General features: G+C 46.2%; 1 protein-coding gene across 3 annotated transcripts in view; it reads right to left on the bottom strand.

Moving 5' to 3' along the window:
• Window positions 1–7613: 7613 nt before the first annotated feature.
• Window positions 7614–19710, bottom strand: part of VIPR1 (vasoactive intestinal peptide receptor 1) — a 132214-nt gene continuing 120117 nt past the window's right edge. Inside the window, exons 10-14 of one of the 3 annotated variants that reach the window (XR_011724112.1) lie at window positions 19452–19543; window positions 12367–12496; window positions 10577–10618; window positions 8507–9103; window positions 7614–8475 (exon numbers count right to left, since the gene is read on the bottom strand). Coding sequence is in view for 2 of the 3 variants with exons in the window: in XM_071734586.1 (XP_071590687.1) it covers window positions 8912–9103; window positions 10577–10618; window positions 12367–12496; window positions 19452–19543 (456 nt within the window). In the remaining variant the exon portion in view is untranslated. Of the gene's footprint in view, window positions 9104–10576; window positions 10619–12366; window positions 12497–18718; window positions 18908–19451; window positions 19544–19710 lie in introns of those variants that run through there. The other 2 variants (XM_071734586.1, XM_071734587.1) reach the window with 2 other exon arrangements.

A 19710-nucleotide genomic window follows, 5' to 3' on the forward strand; every position in this document is an offset into this window, starting at 1 on the left:
TCTGGAACAGATTGCCCAGAGAAGTTGTGGCTGCCCCATCCCTGGAGGTGTTCAAGGCCAGGTTGGAGGAGGCTTGGAGCAACCTGGACTGGATGAGAGGTGTCCCTGCCCATGGTAGGGAGGTTGGAGGAGATGATCTCTAAGGTCCCTTCCAACCTGGGCTATTCTGTGATTCTGTGATCATTCATGGTGCTCAGACTCTGAATTTACACCTCCAGAGCTGTGGAATCAGGTGGTTGTGACAAGCCCAAACCAAACCCCAGCCCAGAGCTGGAAGCTGCCTTGGAAGATGCCCTGGGTCATTGTCTACACCAAGTGTTGCAGGGAGCACTGGATGGCAGCTCTGTTGTACATCTCAAGCATTTTAGTTTCCCCCATCCATGTGGGATTTTTCCAGGTGAAATGGGCCCATCAGTGTCTGTTCCAGAAAAGCAGCCCACAGGTTTTGCTGCCATGTGGCCCAGATGACCTGGCATTAGATGACTCCCGTGTGTCCAGTTCCTGGAAAGGAATGAGAACAAACATGGGTTTTTTATATATTTTTTGATTTTCCTGTTCTTGTAGGGTGGTTAATGAACTGCCCCAGTCTGTGATGCAGGAGAGAGACCTTAGCTTTGGTGTGTCCATCCAGGGTGCTGGGGAGATTCTCCTGGGCATGAACCTGACCAGTACTGGGAGACATTTGGAGGATATTCCAGCATCCAACCCCACACTGTAACAGTCAATACACATGCATGGGTGTACATCCCAAAAATACAGGAATTATTCAGCATCTCTTGACAGTGCAAAAGAACCACAGTGTGTTTGCAACTGCAGGATTAATTCCATGCATGGGTCCTACCTCCAAAAGACATTGCATCCTGCCACCTAGCTGACGCCATGGTGGTTTTGGGGGTCACAGATGCTGGGGCTCGTCCTGATTCTTCTGCTGGCACAGAGGTTTTCAAAGAAGGTCTCCCATTTTGAGAGATATTTTGTCTATCTGGCTAACCCCACAAAGTATGAGATAATTATATCTGCTCAGGAACCACCATGCCATCTCCCCACCTCCCTCTCAGCCTTTCCTCCTCTGCCTTCTGTCTTCAGGGCTGAGAAGAAGAAATCAAAACATCCAGAGGGACATCTTAGATAAAATGTCTCCATAATGGTTTTATTGCTTTTTTTTCAGCAGTGTCAACCACAGAGAGAACTCCTCTGAAGCAAGGAGCTGAAACAAATACAAAGGAAAACCAAATTAGGCAATTTGTACAGTCAGAACAAAATAAATAACACCGGGCAAAAGGCCATGAAACAAGGCAGAGGTTTCACCTGTGCTGAGCCACCAGGCCCCATTCTCACTGGCATGAAGGATACATCACAAGCACCTAGGTACAGAAAAGTCCACAGACAGTGATGCTCTGTTCAGTTTTCATCATTCTTTGCTGTCAAAGCCTATTTACAGGAGGGCAGAGGTGCTTACAGGTTGGGTGAGAAGACTCAGTTGGCACCGGTTGCTGAACCATCACTTGAGGTGATGGAAACAGAATCTGAAAAATGCACTTTTGAAATCCAAAGTGCCTTTTCAAACTTAATTTGTCATCGTTAGAGTATCAAAAATGTGGATTTTTTTTTTTCTTTTTCACATGTGCTGTTCAGATTTCCCCTATGTACAAATTCACAATATTCACAAAACTGGGGTATAAACCACTAGTGCTCTGCTGACATCAATTTGCTTGTCCTAAAGACCTGGCCTTCAGAACCTAAATGGACATTATTTCCCTTACAGCCCCATGACCTTGTTTCCAGTCCCAATTTCTGTCTTCTGCCCTGTGATTTCACAGTATGCTAGAAATAACCTGGTTTTCAAACCCAGGGCTCTTCAGTATACACCATGCAAGCAATCAAGGAGTTAGGATGTTCAGACAGTAGGAGGTGGAAGAGATGGTCCACAAGCCCAGGAAACTCCTAATTCCTCAAAAACAAAGTTTACAACTGTCCAGATCTCCAGAGGAAATAACAAGATCAGTCACTGTAATTATAGCTCATCAGACTGGTGTGTAAACACTGAGTTTAGGGGAAAAGTTGACTGAAAGAAAATGGATTGAAACTCACGGTGTCCTGGGTTTTGGGATATCTGACTCCACATATATAGGTCTGGGATTTAACTTCTTTTCCCTGTGACCAGTTTATGGAGCACTTTAGTTCCAGAATGATCCCAGCAGTGTCATTCCAGATGGTCTACATGAAGCCAAGAGCTTGGCCTCCTCTTCTTTGAGAATCATCCAGGATCAAGAAGTGTTCTGGCCCTTGCCACCACAAGCATCAAATTGTCCAAAGTGCAAAGTTGCATTGAGATTTGGGGAGTTTGGGACTCCTGTCCTTGTCTCCAAGAGTTTGGCACATTCCTTGGGGCAAGGATGCCTTGGGAGGAAGCACAGGGCTGTGTCAACACCCCAGTCAAGATCCTTTCTTCAGCTCAAAGCCCTACCTGGAAGCAGAGAGGCTGGGACACAGCAGAGAGGAAGCATTTTTTTACAAGGGGTTTGGTGTTAAACCCATCCTCACCTTCCAGAAAAGAACCAGAGAAGAACCATTACTTCCCAGGCTCTCTGACACAAGAGTTTCCATTGGCCATGTACCAAACCAAGCTGAACTTGTGTGGACAGCCTAAAACCAGCTCCACAGATTATTGGCATTTCCAAAATTCCCTTTTAGTCTGAAAGTATTTCATATTTCCTTCAGCAGCCCACTGGGGTTTGCATGGTTTAAGCACTGGGAGGAAAGAACAGAGCCAAAATAATCCCACCAAACCCCTTTAATCCCTGCCACGGAGCCGAATGATGTTTAGCCCTGAGCTTTCTTTGGAACTTCATTTTTCTTTTTAAAACCCAGCAGGCAGTTTGTTGTTAATCAGCAGGTGCATCTTGCTCTGAAAGTGTTTCCATCAGATTGCAGCAGAGATTTGGTTTTAATCCCTTTGCTCACAGAGCCCTGGGACACAGCCACCCCTCTGCCTCGGTGCTTCTGAGCTGAATGGGAACAAAGGGGGATCCTGAGAAAGCAGTAAATCTGGTGATTAGAAAATGTACAAAGCATTTGTTTTCTCCTGTAACACTTTCTTTGAGAAAAACAGAACTGTTTCTGAGACAAAAAAGTTTGAAATGATATAAAATGAAAAAAAAAAAAAAGAAATAAAATGGAAAAACCCCAAAGGAAATACAATGAAACCCCCAACAAACTGGAATAATATGACATCAAATAAAATAAATTAAATAAAACAAAATGAAAAATCCAATAAAATGAAATGAAATAAATAAAATGAAACAAAATGAAAAAAACGCCAATGAAATGAAATGAAATGAAGTGAAATGAAATAAACCAAAATAAAATATTCAGGCGTTTTGTCTCCTGGGCTTTCTTGGAATCCCTTTTTCATTCCATAACTGCAGTAATGATGCTGCTGCACATACACCTTTTATTTTAAAAACTTATTTCAAGTTAATGCCCTGAAATTCTTCAACAGCCTCGAATTTATTTACTGCTCTTCTTTAAACCCACACATGGTCACATTTTCATTTCATGCTGCTTATTAGAAGGCCACAGAGCAATCCAAGTCCCAGCTGAATAGAAATAGAAATAGAAATACCTATGGCCTCATGTTAGCATTGACCCTTCTACCTCTAGACCTTGAGATAATAATTTAATTTTTATGCTTTAATTGTTCCATATTTATTAATAATTGTTTAATACTTAATCACTGAAATATAGAATGACTTTTTTAAAAGGAGAGGTTTGATCTCTCACTGCTATAAAGCGGAAGTAAAGAGTTCCAGGATGAAGACAAAGGATTTATTTGAAAGGCAAAATTCCAGTTTAATGCTGGTGCAATTCAGGAGTTGCTGCAGTGAACTGATTGGTGCATGTGGGACCAGAATTTGACCTGCTTTCTGTAGACAGTTTCAGAATACAGATTCATGATCCTCAAACATCTCTAAAAGCCTGTCACATCCAGATATGTCATTTGGGCTTGCAGTCAGGTTCTTGAACTCCTTTTTATTGATGAGCTGGATGAAAAACAGCATAGAGGAGGCCACGTTATGGGGCCAAATTCCTGCACGAAGCCACTTAAATGAGGGCCTGATCTGAATGTTGTTCACTTGATTGCTCAGATCCCCAGAGTGGAAAGCTCTGATTTCACCCCTGACTCCTCTGTTCTCCAAAAAAATGCAGCCAGCCCAGCTGGGCTGACATCTCCATGTTCCCTGCATCCCTCTGAGGGCTGTGCCTGTCACAGCAGGTACAGTCAGCACAATCATTTCATCTCTCAAACATCTTTGGCAGCATAAGGGAGATGTGGTTGGATGTTCAGTGATGAAATAATTACAAGTCAGATGCCCAGGAGCCCTGGCATGCTAATATAGTCAACGTTTTTTGAAGGAGCCCCTCTTGGGGCCACATCCTATCACAGAACAACAGAATCATAGAATGGTTTGGGTTGGAAGGGACCTTAAAGATCATGTTCCAACCTCCCTGCATGGGCAGGGACACCTCCCACCAGCCCAGGTTGCTCCAAGCCCCATCCAACATGGCCTGGAACACTTCCAGGGATGGAACAGCCACAGGTTTTCTGGGCAACCTGGGTCAGTGTCTTATAGGAAAGAATTTCTTCCTACTGCCTAACCTAAATCTCCCCTCTTCCAGCTTAAAACCATTACCCCTTGTCTTATCACCCATGTAAAAATTCCTTGGAGCTTTCCTGGAGCCTTTTCAGGGAGTAGAAGGTGCTCTAAGGTCTCCTCAGAGCTTTCTCTTCTCCAGGCTGAACAATCCCAACTTTCCTCAGGCTCCTGTGCAGAATAGTCTGGTTGGCAAATCTCCAACTTTTTGGGAAGCTGGGCTTCAGAAGGCTTCAGAAGGCCCTGTGGCACAGGTAAATAACCAGCTGAATTTTTCCCTGTCACATCTCTAAAAAGCATAGAATCCTAGAACTGGCTGGGTTGGAAGGGACCTCAGGACTCAGAGATCATCAAGTCCAACCCTTGATCCACTCCCGCTGCAGTTCCCAGCCCATGGCACTGAGTGCCACATCCAGGCTCTTTTGAAATATCTCCAGGGATGGAGAATCCACCCCTTCCCTGGGCAGCCCATTCCAATGGCTGATCACCCTCTCCATAAAGAAATTCTTTCTAATGTCCAACCTAAACCTCCCCTGGCACAACTTGAGACCTCTTGTGCCCTCTTGTCTTGCTGAGAGTTGCCTGGGAAAAGAGCCCAACCCCCCCCTGGCTCCAACCTCCTTTCAGGGAGTTGGAGAGAGTGATGAGGTCTCCCCTGAGCCTCCTCTTCTCCAGCCTCAACACCCCCAGCTCCCTCAGCCCTTCCTCACAGGACTTGTGCTGGATCCCTTCACCAGCCCAGTTGCCTCCTTTGGACCTGCTCCAGCACCTCAATCTCTTCCTTAAACTGAGGGGCCCAGAACTGGACACAGGACTCAAGGCAAATCCATTCCTGCTGCCTCTGGCATGGGGTTGATGCTGGCACAGGTCAGACCAGGGCTGAAACAGAAGAGAAGCTTTGAATAGAAAGCAGAAATTCCTTCTGAGAAGGGGGGGGAAAAGAAAGGACTGAGGGAAAATGCAGAGTGTGTCTCATGGCTCACAGACCTTCTACCCCAACAAGGCTGCCTGAAACAGATGAGGGTTCATAAGGGGGGTGGCAATGATATTCAGCAACTCCATGCTCAAACCCTTCTGCTTGTCTGGGACCTGGGAGTCAAGTCCACACCTTAGGTTCCTTGTACCAAGCCTGGGAAGAGCTCCTCTGCAGCCCCCTGCTCCTGATGGGCATAAAGGGACAGAGCGAAGAGCTTGGCCAGCCTGATGGATCAGATCTTTCCCAGATTTCCCAACTCTGAGCCAGTGAGAGGAAGCATTTCACACCAAGGGGAACAACTCAGAAGCTGAGAGAGAGATTTCCCTCTGGGCTTCCTTCTGAAGCTAAATATTCACCTGGTGAAATGCAGAGTTGGGTCAAATCCTTCCTTTGAACCAGGCACAGGAGAGGAATTGGTGCTCCTGGTGGGAATTCTCCAGCACCTTCTGACTGAGGCTGAATCCAGGTCGGAAAGCTCTGACCAGAGCAGCACCAGCACCAAACACAAAGAGGGTCCTTGCCTCTGAGAACCTCATGGAGATTTCAATGGGGACCTTGTTCCTGGGGGATCAAGGCATGAGGGCTTCAGTGGAAGCAACAGGGGGGCATTTCAAGTATCCTCTTGATTTCTTTGGATTTGGGGAATTAGACAGCTGCTTGGAGAAAATTTTCATCATCTCATTGCATGTCAACGTTGGGTTCTACCTGCTAATGAGATGGTTTCAATGTGATGGAGCCAGAACTAAGAAGGTTTGCACCTGGTTAGCCTGAGCTCTGGTCAGCACTTCAATCTCAGGTCCATGGAGTCCATTTGGACTATCTTCACAACATCTACCTGTCCTCTGGCTGGGTGGCCATGGCTACACTGACTTAGATGATGGCATCTGAGCTCATTCACAGAAATTCAGGACTGCACATCAACCCCTCCCAGCCGTGGTAACCTCAGGGTACCTCATGACCCTGACTGACTTCAGCCCTCTCTGCTGTTCTCAGTCCCCCATGGGGAGAAACACTTTGGGAGCATCAAGCTCAGATGATAACAGTGTCTGGGGAGGGTTATGGAATGGCACAACCACCTTCTCAGAAATGAGAAAGGAACTGGATGGCCAGATGTGCAACTATCCTCCTGGGCTCAGTGTGGTTTGTTGGCAGTGAACCACTGCTTAGAGCAAGCAACCAAAACAAACCTCAGAATTACCAAGTTAAAGATCATAGAGTTACAGAATGGTTTGGGGTGGAAGGGACCTCAAAGATCACCCAGTTCTAACCCCCTGCCATGGGCAGGGACACCTCCCACCAGCCCAGGTTGCTCCAAGCCCCATCCAACCTGGTCTTCAACACTTCCAGGGATGGGACAGCCACAACTTCTCTGGACAAGCTCTGCCAGTGTCTCACCACCCTCACAGGAAAGAATTTCTTCCCTTTTCCAGTCTGAAAACATTCTCCCTCATCCTATCACTCCAGGCTGTTGTAAAAAGTCCCTCCCTGCTTTTGCTGTAGCCCCTGCAGGTACTGGAAGGTGCCCCAAGGTCTTCCCAGAGCTTTCTCTTCTCCAGAGGCTTCCCTTCAACGAGCTACATTTCACTATGAAGAAAAAGAAGTGGGTAAGTCAAGATCTCTGAAAGAGGAGCCCACCTTCCCTTCCATGCACTGGTGACCAAGGACAGTGCTGTGACACAGGAGGACAGCAGCCCAACAACTAAGCACAGACATGAGCTGGGAAAGGCTTTCTCACCCCTGATGTAAAACTGGGGCAACTCCACTCAGTGCAGTTGGGTGGGACACAAATATCAGCACCTGAACCCTGGTGTTGTCTGTCTGCTGGCTGAGTTTGGGATGCTGAGGATGTCTCAAATGCAGGGCCTGAGAGTGAGAGCTGCATCTGATGCCACGAGAGTGGTCTGCCTGGCATCTCTGAGCAGGATTTCTTTTACAACTCTCCTTCTCCCCTTCCCCAAGAAACGAAAAAAAAAAACCCAGCAGTTCCTTGGTTTGAGTTGATGGACCCACCACAGAAAGTAATGGGACTTCAGAAAGGAGGTAAAATACACACATCCTAAAGATCTAACATCATAGGATGAACGTTCCATGCCAAAGCTGAAGAAGAAATCAGTTTAATAGCTCCTTCACTCCTTCCTGAATCCTGGAGTGCCAGTTACATGCTAAGACAACCTTCTTCTGATGCTTTTGCTTGCTGCCATGATGCTGATTTTTTTCATCCTGCAGGGCAGCTCCTTCTGGCAGGTCTGATTCAATCAAGGATTACGGGGTTCTACATCTCCCTTTCCTGGCAGTGTGTGCTAAGCAAGTGCAAACAGATTACAGACCAGTTGTTTACCCCTGATCCCTAATGGTCCCACGTGTCTTAATGCACCCAGATTTATGGATGAGCTTAAAAAAGGATGAAAGACATCAGCCCTGCTCTGCTTTTGGCATCTCTACCTGTTTTTTTATACATGCAAATTGAGTTGTTTCATCATTGAAAACAACCAAGGAACACAAGAGGAGCACAGGGCAGAGAAGGGCATCCACACTCTTCCTTCTCAGCAAGCTGCTTTTCCAGAGAGCACCCAAGGGTGCTTGAGAGCTTTTGCTAGCCAAGAGGGTGGACAATGAGTAGAAGACACCACAGAGCTGGGGCACCCTCCGAGGGGCTTTCCTAAGCATCTTCTTCCCATGGGTAAAATGCAGAAGCAGGGGCCAGGAGTTGGCCTCATCCCTTCCTGCTTGTGTTCCTCCTGTCCCTTCTCCCTGTGTCCCCAACTCTGCCTTTGGTGCCTTATCACCACCTCAAAGCAATGGGACTTTTGGCACATTCATTTGTTTGGCTTTTTTTTTTTTTTCCTTCCCCCTTTTGCCTCCCTCTCTCTTTCACTGTCTCTTTTTTTTTTTTTTTTTTTTTCTTTTTTTTTTAAGAAGTGCAATTTATCTGTTTCAGAGATGCCAGTTCTGGTGAAGCCACCAAGGACTCAGGCTCTCCCCTCCTTTACCCCCTTATACTTCATTATTTATGGCACATCAGGATCTCCCAGGCTCTCCTCAAGTGTCTGGCACCTTTACTCATAGTGATCAACCCCTAAGGGCTTAAAACTGAAGAGTGAAAGGTCTCAAAAGAGGGAGAGGAAAAGGATTTCTCTGCCTCTTGACTTGTCTGGTCTTGTCCTGGATGCCAGTGGCTTTTCCAGTTTTGTGTCCTCTGTTGGCTCATGCAGATTCCTGGGGATCCTTCTGCTTCTCAGCTTCTCTGGTGGATGCTCAGTGCTCAGAGAGCTTCTCCCCATCACACCAGAGAGAATTCAGCCTGGAAGCCAGAGCACCGACGGGTCTTTGGTGAGCACTTGGTCAGCATGGAGATCTGGGTGCTGAAGTTGGTGCCATTGCTGCCTAAGGAAGGGTGGTGATACTTCATGTCTGAGCCCAGGAACCTCTCCATGTGCCACCTCCTCCACTTTCTCTTCAGCTCAGCTTGGACCTAGGAGGTGAAAAAACAAACAAGTCAGGAGCACGGAGTGTTTTCCACTGCTCTGCCTTGATGGTGTGAGCAGCGATGGGAGAACCACCTTCCCATGGGCCAAGAGGTATTTTATGAAGGTCACTAAATTCAGCCAGAACTTTTAGCTACATAGAAAAGAGAGGTCATACTCCATCCAGTAAACTACTTGAGCAGAAATCCCTGAGCTTCAGCAGGAAGAGGAACGCAGGGAATTGCTCATCTGATACAGTGATGGTTCCAGACCACTGCAGTGGTGACATATCCTGCACTTTGGAGGTATAATTAAGGTGCTGCTTTTTTTTTTTTTTTTCACTGCCCTGTTTTTGTCCAAATACAAACACTTTAACTATAGCCTGTTTGTAAAGCTGTCAATACAGTTGTGCTTTTTTTTTTTTTTTTTTTTTTTGATAGAAGCTGTTTGTTTCTGCTCAGGGTGTTTACATTCATCATCTGCTTTACACTGTCCAGATCCAAATCTTGACCACCAACCCTGTCCCCTCCTGCTGCTTCCCAGTTCAACTTTTTTTTTTTTTTTTTTTTTTGGATAACAGCATGAATTAGATAAAACAGCTGTGCCTGAGGGTCTCTGGGATCAGCAAGCTCAGCAGGACAGAACACACCAGGATGCAAACCCCAGGACTGGAGACACAGGAAAGGCAAAATCAATGCCTGTAGGGTAGCAACATGTTTACCTGGCCCTGATCTGTGCCTTACAAGTCATGTCAATGCCTGGGTCAGTTTTGGATCAATAATAAATGTTTGGTTCTGCCCTGCATGCCACTGTGTGAGGCAGGCAGAGCATCAGCGTGGCTGAAAGCAGTAGCAGAGCTGTAAGAGAGCAAATTGTGATTCTGGACACTCTTCCTCTCCCCAGGAAGCTGGAAGATGAACCCAGATCACAGCTGCTTCTTTCTTGTCCGTGCTCAGTTTATTGAGCTCCAGCTGGCAGCAGTGCCAAGTTTTTAGCTGCTCAGCACCTACTTGGTAACCTTCACCCTACGGGTTTAATCAGCCTCTACTGAATTGCTTATGGGCAGAAGGAGGAAAAATATCACTGCACTAATGAGCTTCCATCTTGGCAGTGGGTCTGATCCATCAAGGCATGAAGCACGAGCAGGGCTTTGAAGATGGGCTTTATCCTTCCCTGCTGAGGATGGTCCTTTTGGGGCTTACACGAGGTCATACGGGAGTTCTGCTGGTGTTGTTTCATGAATAAAGGATGGGCCCAGCAGCAGCAAGACCACAGAAGTCCTGATACATTTATTGATTGTGCTGGAAACTCTCAAACAGAAAGGTTGAGCTCTTTCCCTGCAGTCAGCAATTTGGCCTGGATGCTTTTCCCCCTCTCTCAATTATGGTGACATCAGGAACGGGACACTTCTCATCCCACTCTCCATGAGCATTCAGTTTGCTTGAGTTGCAAACATTAACCAAAAAACAGAGTTATCTTACCTCCCCGTTGAGAAAGCAGTACAGAACAGCCACCACAAAGCCCTAGGGGAAAGGAGAAAACAGAATTTTAGCACCTCCCAAGCTCACTGCATCCTTGGAGAGAGGACACACTTCTGGGGGGACTGCTAAGGTGCCCCAAAAAACCCACTTGCTCACATTTTCCCTCTAAAAGGAGCAGGGAAAGATTGGTTAAGGTGTCTTGCAGCAGGGTGTGAGCTCAAAGTTTGCTCCAGACTGGTGTTTAAAGCCATCAGTAGACAGCTTGGCTCAAAGAGGATCACTTGGTCATTCCAGCTGGATGGGATTCTGGACCCAACTTTCCTGCCTGGTTCTGTCAGCTGAAAGTGGGGAGATCTGAACATGCTTTCTAGTACATCACTGAGGTAAGAATGATCTTAGAGATGCTATGGGGCTAAACTGCTCCTGTCCCCTCTCCCCTGAGGTGACACCTCTCATTTTTGAGAATCTCAGCTGTCAGTGAAAAAAATTCAAACCAACTTCTCTCTCAGCCCTTATGGTTCCAAACACTAAAGACAAGAAGTAAACACAGATCCATTTATATCCCCATAGAGTGATGCCAGATGTGAAGTGATGATGATGATGATGATGATGATGATGATGATGATGATGATGATGATGATGATGATGATGATGATGATATAGACAGGGCCATGACTCATTCACCACTGGATGAAGCATGGCCCTGACACCTGGATGGGACATGGTGTCAGATCCTGCTCTCAGGCTCTGAGGACACAAAGTGGTTGGAGCTGAGTCATGGATGGGTGCAGTGGGATGAATTATATAAATAAATTCTTTTTTTCATACAACAGCAGGACCAAGGTTGACAGCCCAGTGCTGACTGACTAAGGAACAACCTTCATCAGGGCTTCTTAGCCACAGAACCACAGGATGGTTTGGCTTGGGAGAGACCTTAAAGATCATCTTGTTCCAACCCCCCTGCATACACAGGGATGCCCTCCCCTAGATGAGGTTGCTCCAAGCCCCATTCAACCTGGCCTTGAACACTTCCAGGGATGGGGCAGCCACAGCCTCACTGGGCTGCCTGTTTCAATGTCTCATCACTCTTACAGGAAAAAATTTCGTCCTTATATCTGGTCTAAATCTCCTTTCTTCCAGCTTAAAACCACTACCCCCTGTCCTACCATTCCATCCCCTTGTGAAAAGTCCCTCAGCTTGCTTTTAGGCCCCCTTCAGATACCAGAAAGTCCCCCCAGAGCCTTTTCTTCATAATAATAAATGTGCAGGACAGCCCCATTATCCATCCTGGTGGAGAACCTGCCTCCTGTGCCATTGAGCTGGAATCCTGCTTGAGCAGAATCTACAGGCAAGACCTGGGTATTAACAGAGGAGAAAGTTCATGAAAGTCAAATGGGTGAAGACAGCTTCTGGCTTCTGTTATTGGCCAGAAGGAAATCCCTCTTACACCATATTAATAATATGTAAACTGAAGTGAGGTGCTTATTTTTCTCCCTTAAGCACAAAAAAACCCAACCCTGGGATGACCAACCTACAGAGGTAAATTTTCTTTTCAGGTGCCAAAGATGAGGAGAGAAAATCTTCTGGAATTCCAGGAGGCCAAATGTGAAATTATCTTCCAAGCTTATCTGGCCAAGCTGGAGTGAGGAGCTTTTCCCCCAGAGATACAGAGCAACATTAGGTCTGTCCAGGAAAAACCCAGCTCACATTTTTTTGCTGCTTCTCCTCCTCAAGCTCATGACATCCTCCCTGTTGACAGACCCAGTGACCTGGCCCAAGGGGTGACTTACCTGGAATGACCCAACCACGAGCTCAAAGACCAGCTTCACTTCTGCTTTGAAATTGTCAGGGAAGAAAGCAAACATGATGTAGTGGATGCCAAAGAGAGGGATGAGCAGCAAAGTGGACTTGGCCAACCTCCTGTTGGAAAGACAAACAAAGAGTCATAAGGGGAGAAGGGAAAGGAGCTAAAGGGTAAGGTGATGAGAAATCCTGCTGCTGAGCTCTGTGCAACCCCAAAACTTAAATTTGTTGCAGTTCAGATTTGCTGATTACCTGGATCCTGAAGGTGTAGCCAGCATCTTAAGTGCCTTTGTTTGCCCTTGTCCTGGTTTGGGCCAGGATAAAGGTGATTTTCTGTCCTGTACTTTTGCTTTCAGCTCAGTCTCTTGTAAGGAGCTGCACTTGCTGAAATGAACAGCAAGTTTCTCAGTCAGTGGCTGCTCTGGGACTGATAACTCTGGGTGTTTATAGTTACAGCTGGGAATGGGCTGCAGAACCAGGGACACTGCTCAGCTCTCAGGAACATTTTGCCCTCCAGAAGGAATAAAGAGGTCCCACCTGAACCCCTCCTTTGGGGAGGAACAGACAAGAGAGATGCCAGAATTGACCAAACAGAGGATTCCATCCCATACACCTCATACTCAGGAGAAATTTGAGGCATCATGAGGGCCAAGCCAGCTTCCAGCTTCCTGCCCTTCCTGCCTTTCCTGCTTCCCTTCCTTCACCCTGGGAGGATTCCATCCCTTCCTCTGCCTGTGCTCCTGATCCATCCCAGCCTGAATCTGTGTGTTCCTGCCTCCAGCTCCCAACTGCTGCTGACCCCAGGATTCCAGCCTGGACTTTCCCAGGGCTGCCCTGCAGCCTCGGGGGTGACCTGAGAGTTATTGGGGGAAAGGGGGGAGGAACCTGGGATCAATTTTCCTGTAGATTTGTATAGATTTTGTCATTTTTCCTACTTATCATTCCTGTTTCATTAAAGCTGTGTAGTTTAGTTTCCAACCCATCAGTCTCTCTTCCTTGTTCCCTCTCCTTTCTTTATCAGGGAGGAGAGAGAGATTAATAGGCAGCATCTGTTACTTGGTTTAAAGGCTGGGCCAGTGTTAAACCCTGACAGCCCTCAAGATGTGCTAGGGGTTATTCATCCTGAGGTCCTGGGAACATCCAGACTTTCAAGATCATCCATGAGAAAGGCCCAGAGGGAAGAAGTGTCTGGGGTACAGTGAAATGGAGAAATGGGAGGTGTTGAGATAGCTCCTCACAGCCTACCCTCCCCAGGATGACACTGATGGGCTGGGCTGGGAAGCAGTGACACATGGAGATGGACCCTCAGCTGGGCACAGTCACTGTAGGGCAGTTCAGACTCACCAAGGATCACAGAATTATAGATTCTTGTAATGGTTCAGCTTGGAGGGGGACTTTAGAGGGCAGATATCCTGCAGTGAGCAAGGACATCAACTAGATCAGATTGCTCAAGGGTCCAGCCCGACCTTGAATGTTTTTAGGGATGGAGCTCCTACAGTTTCTCTGGACAACTTCTTCCAGTGTCTCACCACTCTCACTGGAAAGATTTCTTTCTAATATCTGGTCTAAATCTACTCTCTTTCAGTCATATCCTTATGACCCTGCTGGGAGCATTTCCACAGCCTTGCTTTCCTCCTCATTAACAGCACTCAGATAAATATGTCTGGGCATCCAGGTTAGGAGCACCTTGGATTATTTCTCCTTGGCCTACAGACTGCAGAGGGCTGGTGATTTCAGGTGTGGTGACAACACAAAATGTGACATCTTTACTCCTGGTAACTTCAATGGATGTATTTCATTCTCCCTTCTCCTTCCCTCTCCTCCCACTGGAGACCTTTTTTAACATCTCTACAGGATGTTAAAATGATCCCTACATTTTAACATCTCTACAGGCTAAATCATCACCTAGTGCTGTCTTTTTTTTGCTTGGAGTTTCTGAATATTACAGATTCTGGGGGAGAAATGGGAAGTTTAGCTCAGAGTAATGACAAGCTACTGCTCAGTGAACACCTCCAAAGGAGGGAAAGGAACAGTATTAATGCTTAACAGCATCAGACTGGATAATCAGAGGTCTAATTAGGAAGAGATGATAATTTATTAACTATAATCATTATTAAAATATAGCTGAGAGAAATAAATTGAAATCAAGGGCTTAAGGATGCTTATGGAGGCCTTGGCTCCCTTGGTCACCCACATCCTCCTGTGTCCCCCTCTCCCAGATGCTTCTGGAAGAATTGAAAACTTGTTCTTCCATCTGCAAATCCTCCACCTCCAGAGTCCCATCAGTCTCAGCTCCCTCAGACCATTTTCATTGATTTACCATCTGCAGCAGCCCATTGGGAAGGCTGATGTGCCAGCTTCATGCAGCTGATGCTCATCACTGCATCCCCCAGCAGACCTCTCCAGCTCTCCCAGGGCTGTGACTGGAGCTGAAAGGCAGATGGGTGCCTCATTCCAGGCAAAACAAGTGCCTGTAGGACACTGAGGAACTTTCCAGGAATTCTCCTTTCCTGCCACATCCCTCAGTAGGAGGCACAGCCCTGTTCACAGTGGGCAGATGCAGAATCTGAGTCTTGGTTGCCCTGTTCTGCCACTGTCACTGGTGACCCTCAGGGTACCATGTTCCATCCTCTTGGAAGAAATTCTGAACAGTGTGACCCACACCAGTATCACAGACTCATAGAATGTCAGGGAAGGTTGAAAAGGACCTCTGGAGATGATCTTCTCCAAGGTTCTCCCCACATTCACCCAGAGCAGGTTGCACAGGATGGTGTCCAGGAAGGTTTTGAGTGTCTCCAGAGATGGAGACTCCACATCTGTTATGGGAAGCCTGTTCCAGTGTGATCCAGCCCTCATTCCCTCAGGTTCTGGCATATGAGAGAGCAAGTAATTCTCTAAGCAGATCCCAGTTCAGTGAATATCAGCACTGGCTGTTTAGAGACCTCTCTCCCCAGTCTTTCAGGAACATTCAGCCTGGAGGAGATTGCTGAGATGTGATTTTTGTGCACCAGATCCACAGAGACACTCTTTGCAATTGATTAGAAAAATATTATCTCATCATTGCAGACAACACTTTTTTAAACACAATTTATAGGATTTTTCCCACCTGTGGCAATGAAAAGAGCATAAATGTCCAATCTGAGGAGCCTCCTCCTCCAGTTGGCACAACCCTCCAAACCAGTATCTTGCTCCCAGCTCCCAGAATATTGATATGTTTTAGATCACAGAATCACAGAGTGGTTTGGGTTGGAAGAGACCTTAAAGACCACCTAGTTCCAACACCCCTGTCATAGGCAGGGACACCTCCCACCCCCAGGTTGCTCCAAGCCCCATCCAACCTGGCCTTGAAAACCTCCAGGGATGGAGCAGCCACAGCTTCTCTGGGCAACCTGGGCCAGCATCTCACCACCCTCACACTAAAGATCTCAGTTTGGCTTCAAGGCAAAGTCCTATGGTGTAGCCCTGTGATATTTAAAAGATATTTCCTCCCAACCACTGAACTGAGGAAAATCATCTTTCCAAGCCACGGTGTGGTTTTTCCAAGGAAGGTAAAGCCAGGCTGTGCAGGAGGCAGAACTGCTCAGGAGGTTGTCCAAACCTGGGTAAAGCAACCTGCTGGAAGCCAAGGCTTCTCCCAAACCTCATTACTTCCACTCCCAGCACAGAGTTCACTCCTTAGACATGGTGTCTCTGACAGACACAAGGTGACAGGTAATTTAAGAAAAATTTAAAATTTAAATTTAAAAATTTAGGAAAAAACACATCTTCACAGCCTGCACTGAGCCTCCTCCTCTCCTTGGGAGTGGCAAAAGTGAACCCATGGTTTAATCATGCTCCTTGAATGCAGAACAGAAAAGATGCTCAGAAAACTTTGAAGATGATATCGATCCACGAACAGGTACAGCATAGAAAGAGATGAATTTTGCTCAAGCTCTCTGCTGCAGAAAATGGTTCCTATTTGCTTGAAATATTGCTGTCCCATCCTTGCACATGTCTCTGTCACTTCCAGAAAACTGTTTTGGGAGCTTTGTTTTCACAGTTTCCAACACATTAAAGCCCAGTTCGCTGTCTGCAGCATTAATGAGTGAGTCAGCACCTGAACTTCCAGCCTGAAGCTATACTGGAACTGGATGGAACTGAACAATCCTGTCAAGATGTTATTTTGTTATAAAATAAACAATATGAAATAAACCAGAGAAAGAGGGAGAAATGCAAATGAGAGATCCTTGATGTTGTTAACTTGAAATATATTTATCTCAGATTTGGCAGGAGGAACCTGCACGTATCACTACCAGTTGTTTGTTGGGTTTTGTTTTTTTTTTCTCGGGTCCTGAAGGCAAAAATCCTTGAAGCTTGAAGCAGTGTTTCAGGTAAAAAGACATGAAAAAGAAGCAAGGTACCTACAGTTTCAGATCACATGCCTAATGGCATTGCTCAAAAACTCAGGACTACACAGGGAGGATCCTACAGGTGGGATCCAACCTTCAGATTGGGACATTTACTATTAATTCCCATAGGAAAGGGTGGTGTCTCATGTTCCACTACAATTAAGGCACTCAACAGAGACTTTCAGATGCCTCAGAGAAGCTGCTGCTGTATAAGGGTACAAATCTTCCATAGGACCCAGGTCCTATGTGCCAGGTCCAGGCAAGTGTCTCAGACATCCTAAAGCATCTCATTCAGGAAGCTGAAGAGGAGGCAGCAGTGTGCCCAGGTGGCCAAGAAGGCCAATGGCATCCTGGGCTGGCTCAGGAACAGCGTGGCCAGCAGGTCCAGGGAAGGGATTCTGCCCCTGTGCTCAGCCCTGGGGAGGCCACAGCTTGAGTCCTGTGTCCAGTTCTGGGCCCCTCAGCTCAGGAAGGAGATTGAGGTGCTGGAGCAGGTCCAGAGAAGAGCAAGGAGGCTGGGAAGGGATCCAGCACAAGTCCTGTGAGGAAGGGCTGAGGGAGCTGGGGGTGTTGAGGCTGGAGAAGAGGAGGCTCAGGGGAGACCTCATCACTCTCTCCAACTCCCTGAAAGGAGGTTGGAGCCAGGGGGGGGTTGGGCTCTTTTCCCAGGCAACTCTCAGCAAGACAAGAGGGCACAAGAGGTCTCAAGTTGTGCCAGGGGAGGTTTAGGTTGGACATTAGAAAGAATTTCTTTCTGGAGAGGGTGCTCAGCCATTGGAATGGGCTGCCCAGGGAAGGGGTGGATTCTCCATCCCTGGAGATATTTCAAAAGAGCCTGGATGTGGCACTCAGTGCCATGGGCTGGGAACTGCAGCGGGAGTGGATCAAGGGTTGGACTTGGTGATCTCTGAGGTCCCTTCCAACCCAGACAATTCTATGATTCTATGATTTGGTTTGGACACCAATAAGTGAGCAGCTGACCCATGTCCTGAAGGACCTGACATGTTTTTCCAGGTGGAGAAGGAAGGTGCAGGTCTGCAGACCATCTCTACATCAGCAATACCTCCTGCTTGGCAGATCTGAGAGAAGAAGTCCACGTTACTCACTGCCTGGCTCTGTTTACAGAGCAAAGAGAATTTTCCTGGCACCTCTCAGTTCCTTGCAAAACCTGAACCCAAAGCTCTGCACGACCTCTGAGGTGAGCTGGGCATAACCCTTCTGCTGCATGCTGGCAGCCCTTCTGCTGAGCTGAACAGGAGCCAAGTGCTCCAGGCTGCTGCTTAGCACTAGAACATATTTCAATATGCTGATTTAATCTGTGTACCTGGCCCAGATTGCAACCCAGGGAGGATTGCAAAAGATGCAGTGCCCAGCTGGAAATACATCAAGAGAGGTGACAGAAAGCACGGGGTCTGCTGGGGTTGCTGTGTTGTGACAAGAGAAAAAGAGGTGGTTGGCTCTGACTGCTGCAGGGAGATGTTAAGGTCAAATACTGGAATTTCCTTTCATGAATATCTGAAAATCCCTAAGAGGGAGATGAAATGCATAAATTTCCATCACTAGGGAGAAAGCCTCAGTGATGTGGCTGGTTAGCATTTAAGGACCATATTAATTTATATTTATATTTATTTATATTTATATTTATATTTATATTTATATTTATATTTATATTTATATTTATATTTATATTTATATTTATATTTATATTTATATTTATTATATTTATATTTATATTTATTATATTTATATTATTTATATTTATATTTATTTATATTGTCTGCCTTCTTGAAGAAAATGAACTGAGTTCAGGTTCCTCACTGCTCCCTCCAACAGCAAAGAGGAGTTATGAGCAGTCACGATGTAGTCACTGGGCTTTTTCCTTTTCAGTTCTTCTCAAGGGATAATTTAATAAATATCTAGATTAGCTGGTGTGCTAAGCCAGGACAGTGGCAAGAGTCAAAAATAAGTCTTCACTTTTATTTTATTTGTATTGAAGCCAGAATAAATCCATGCAGACAGGGAGGTTTCTTGCATTCTTAAAATACTGCAGCTACATCCAGTCTTGGCCACTGGGACAGCTGCTGATCTTACTTTCATGTTGTTCATTATAAACAGCCCTATTAAAGTCAACCTTATAACCCTGGAATAAAAAGATTACTTCAAGTAAAAGTTTGGAGACAGTGGCACCTCTCAATAGTGAAGAGAAATGCATTGAACTGACCCAATCTAGGTTAAGGATCTGCTTTAAAATTAGGAAAATTTGCCATGGATCTACTGAATGTATTAATTTTCTACATGTTTCCCTTGAAAACAGGAATTGAGGGGCAACCAGTGCAGAAAAAACAGTCTGTGTACTGTGGACAGCTACTCTGTTAGCAATGTCCCTTGCCTTCAGAATCCCCAAAATATTAAATATACAGAGAAAAAGCCTATTTTGTTTCATGAGCATAACTGCTGCTTTCACTTTATTAATCCCAGATGAAAACCTTCTCACCTCTCTGTTCTGACACGAAACATTTTCAGCTGTTTTAGCAAATTCCCCACTTGCTGCTTTCTGACCAGTTTTGGTTGAGTCACAAATATTTGATTCTGATCAGCGCAGACAGAAGCAATCAGGAACTCCCAGCCAAATGAGTGCCCCCCAAAACCCCACAAAAATATGGTTGGAAAAGTCTCAGACTTACGAATATTGGCTGGTTTCATTGTGCCCAACATCTGGGGAATGCAGCTTCTGGACTAAGATCCGGATGATGCAAATGAAGAGAATGAAGTTCACCTGTTGGGTGGGGGGAGGAAGGAAACAGAGAGAGAAATCACCCATCAGCGTTGCTCTTTAATACAGTTTCATAGATCATAGAATCATAGAATCTTAGGGGTTGGAAGGGACCTCGAAAGATCATCTAGTCCAACCCCCCCTGCCAGAGCAGGGCCCCCTAGAGTACA

The sequence above is a fragment of the Heliangelus exortis genome, chromosome 2, assembly GCF_036169615.1.
Source record: "Heliangelus exortis chromosome 2, bHelExo1.hap1, whole genome shotgun sequence".
In the NCBI taxonomy this organism is placed as follows: Eukaryota; Metazoa; Chordata; class Aves; order Apodiformes; family Trochilidae; genus Heliangelus; species Heliangelus exortis.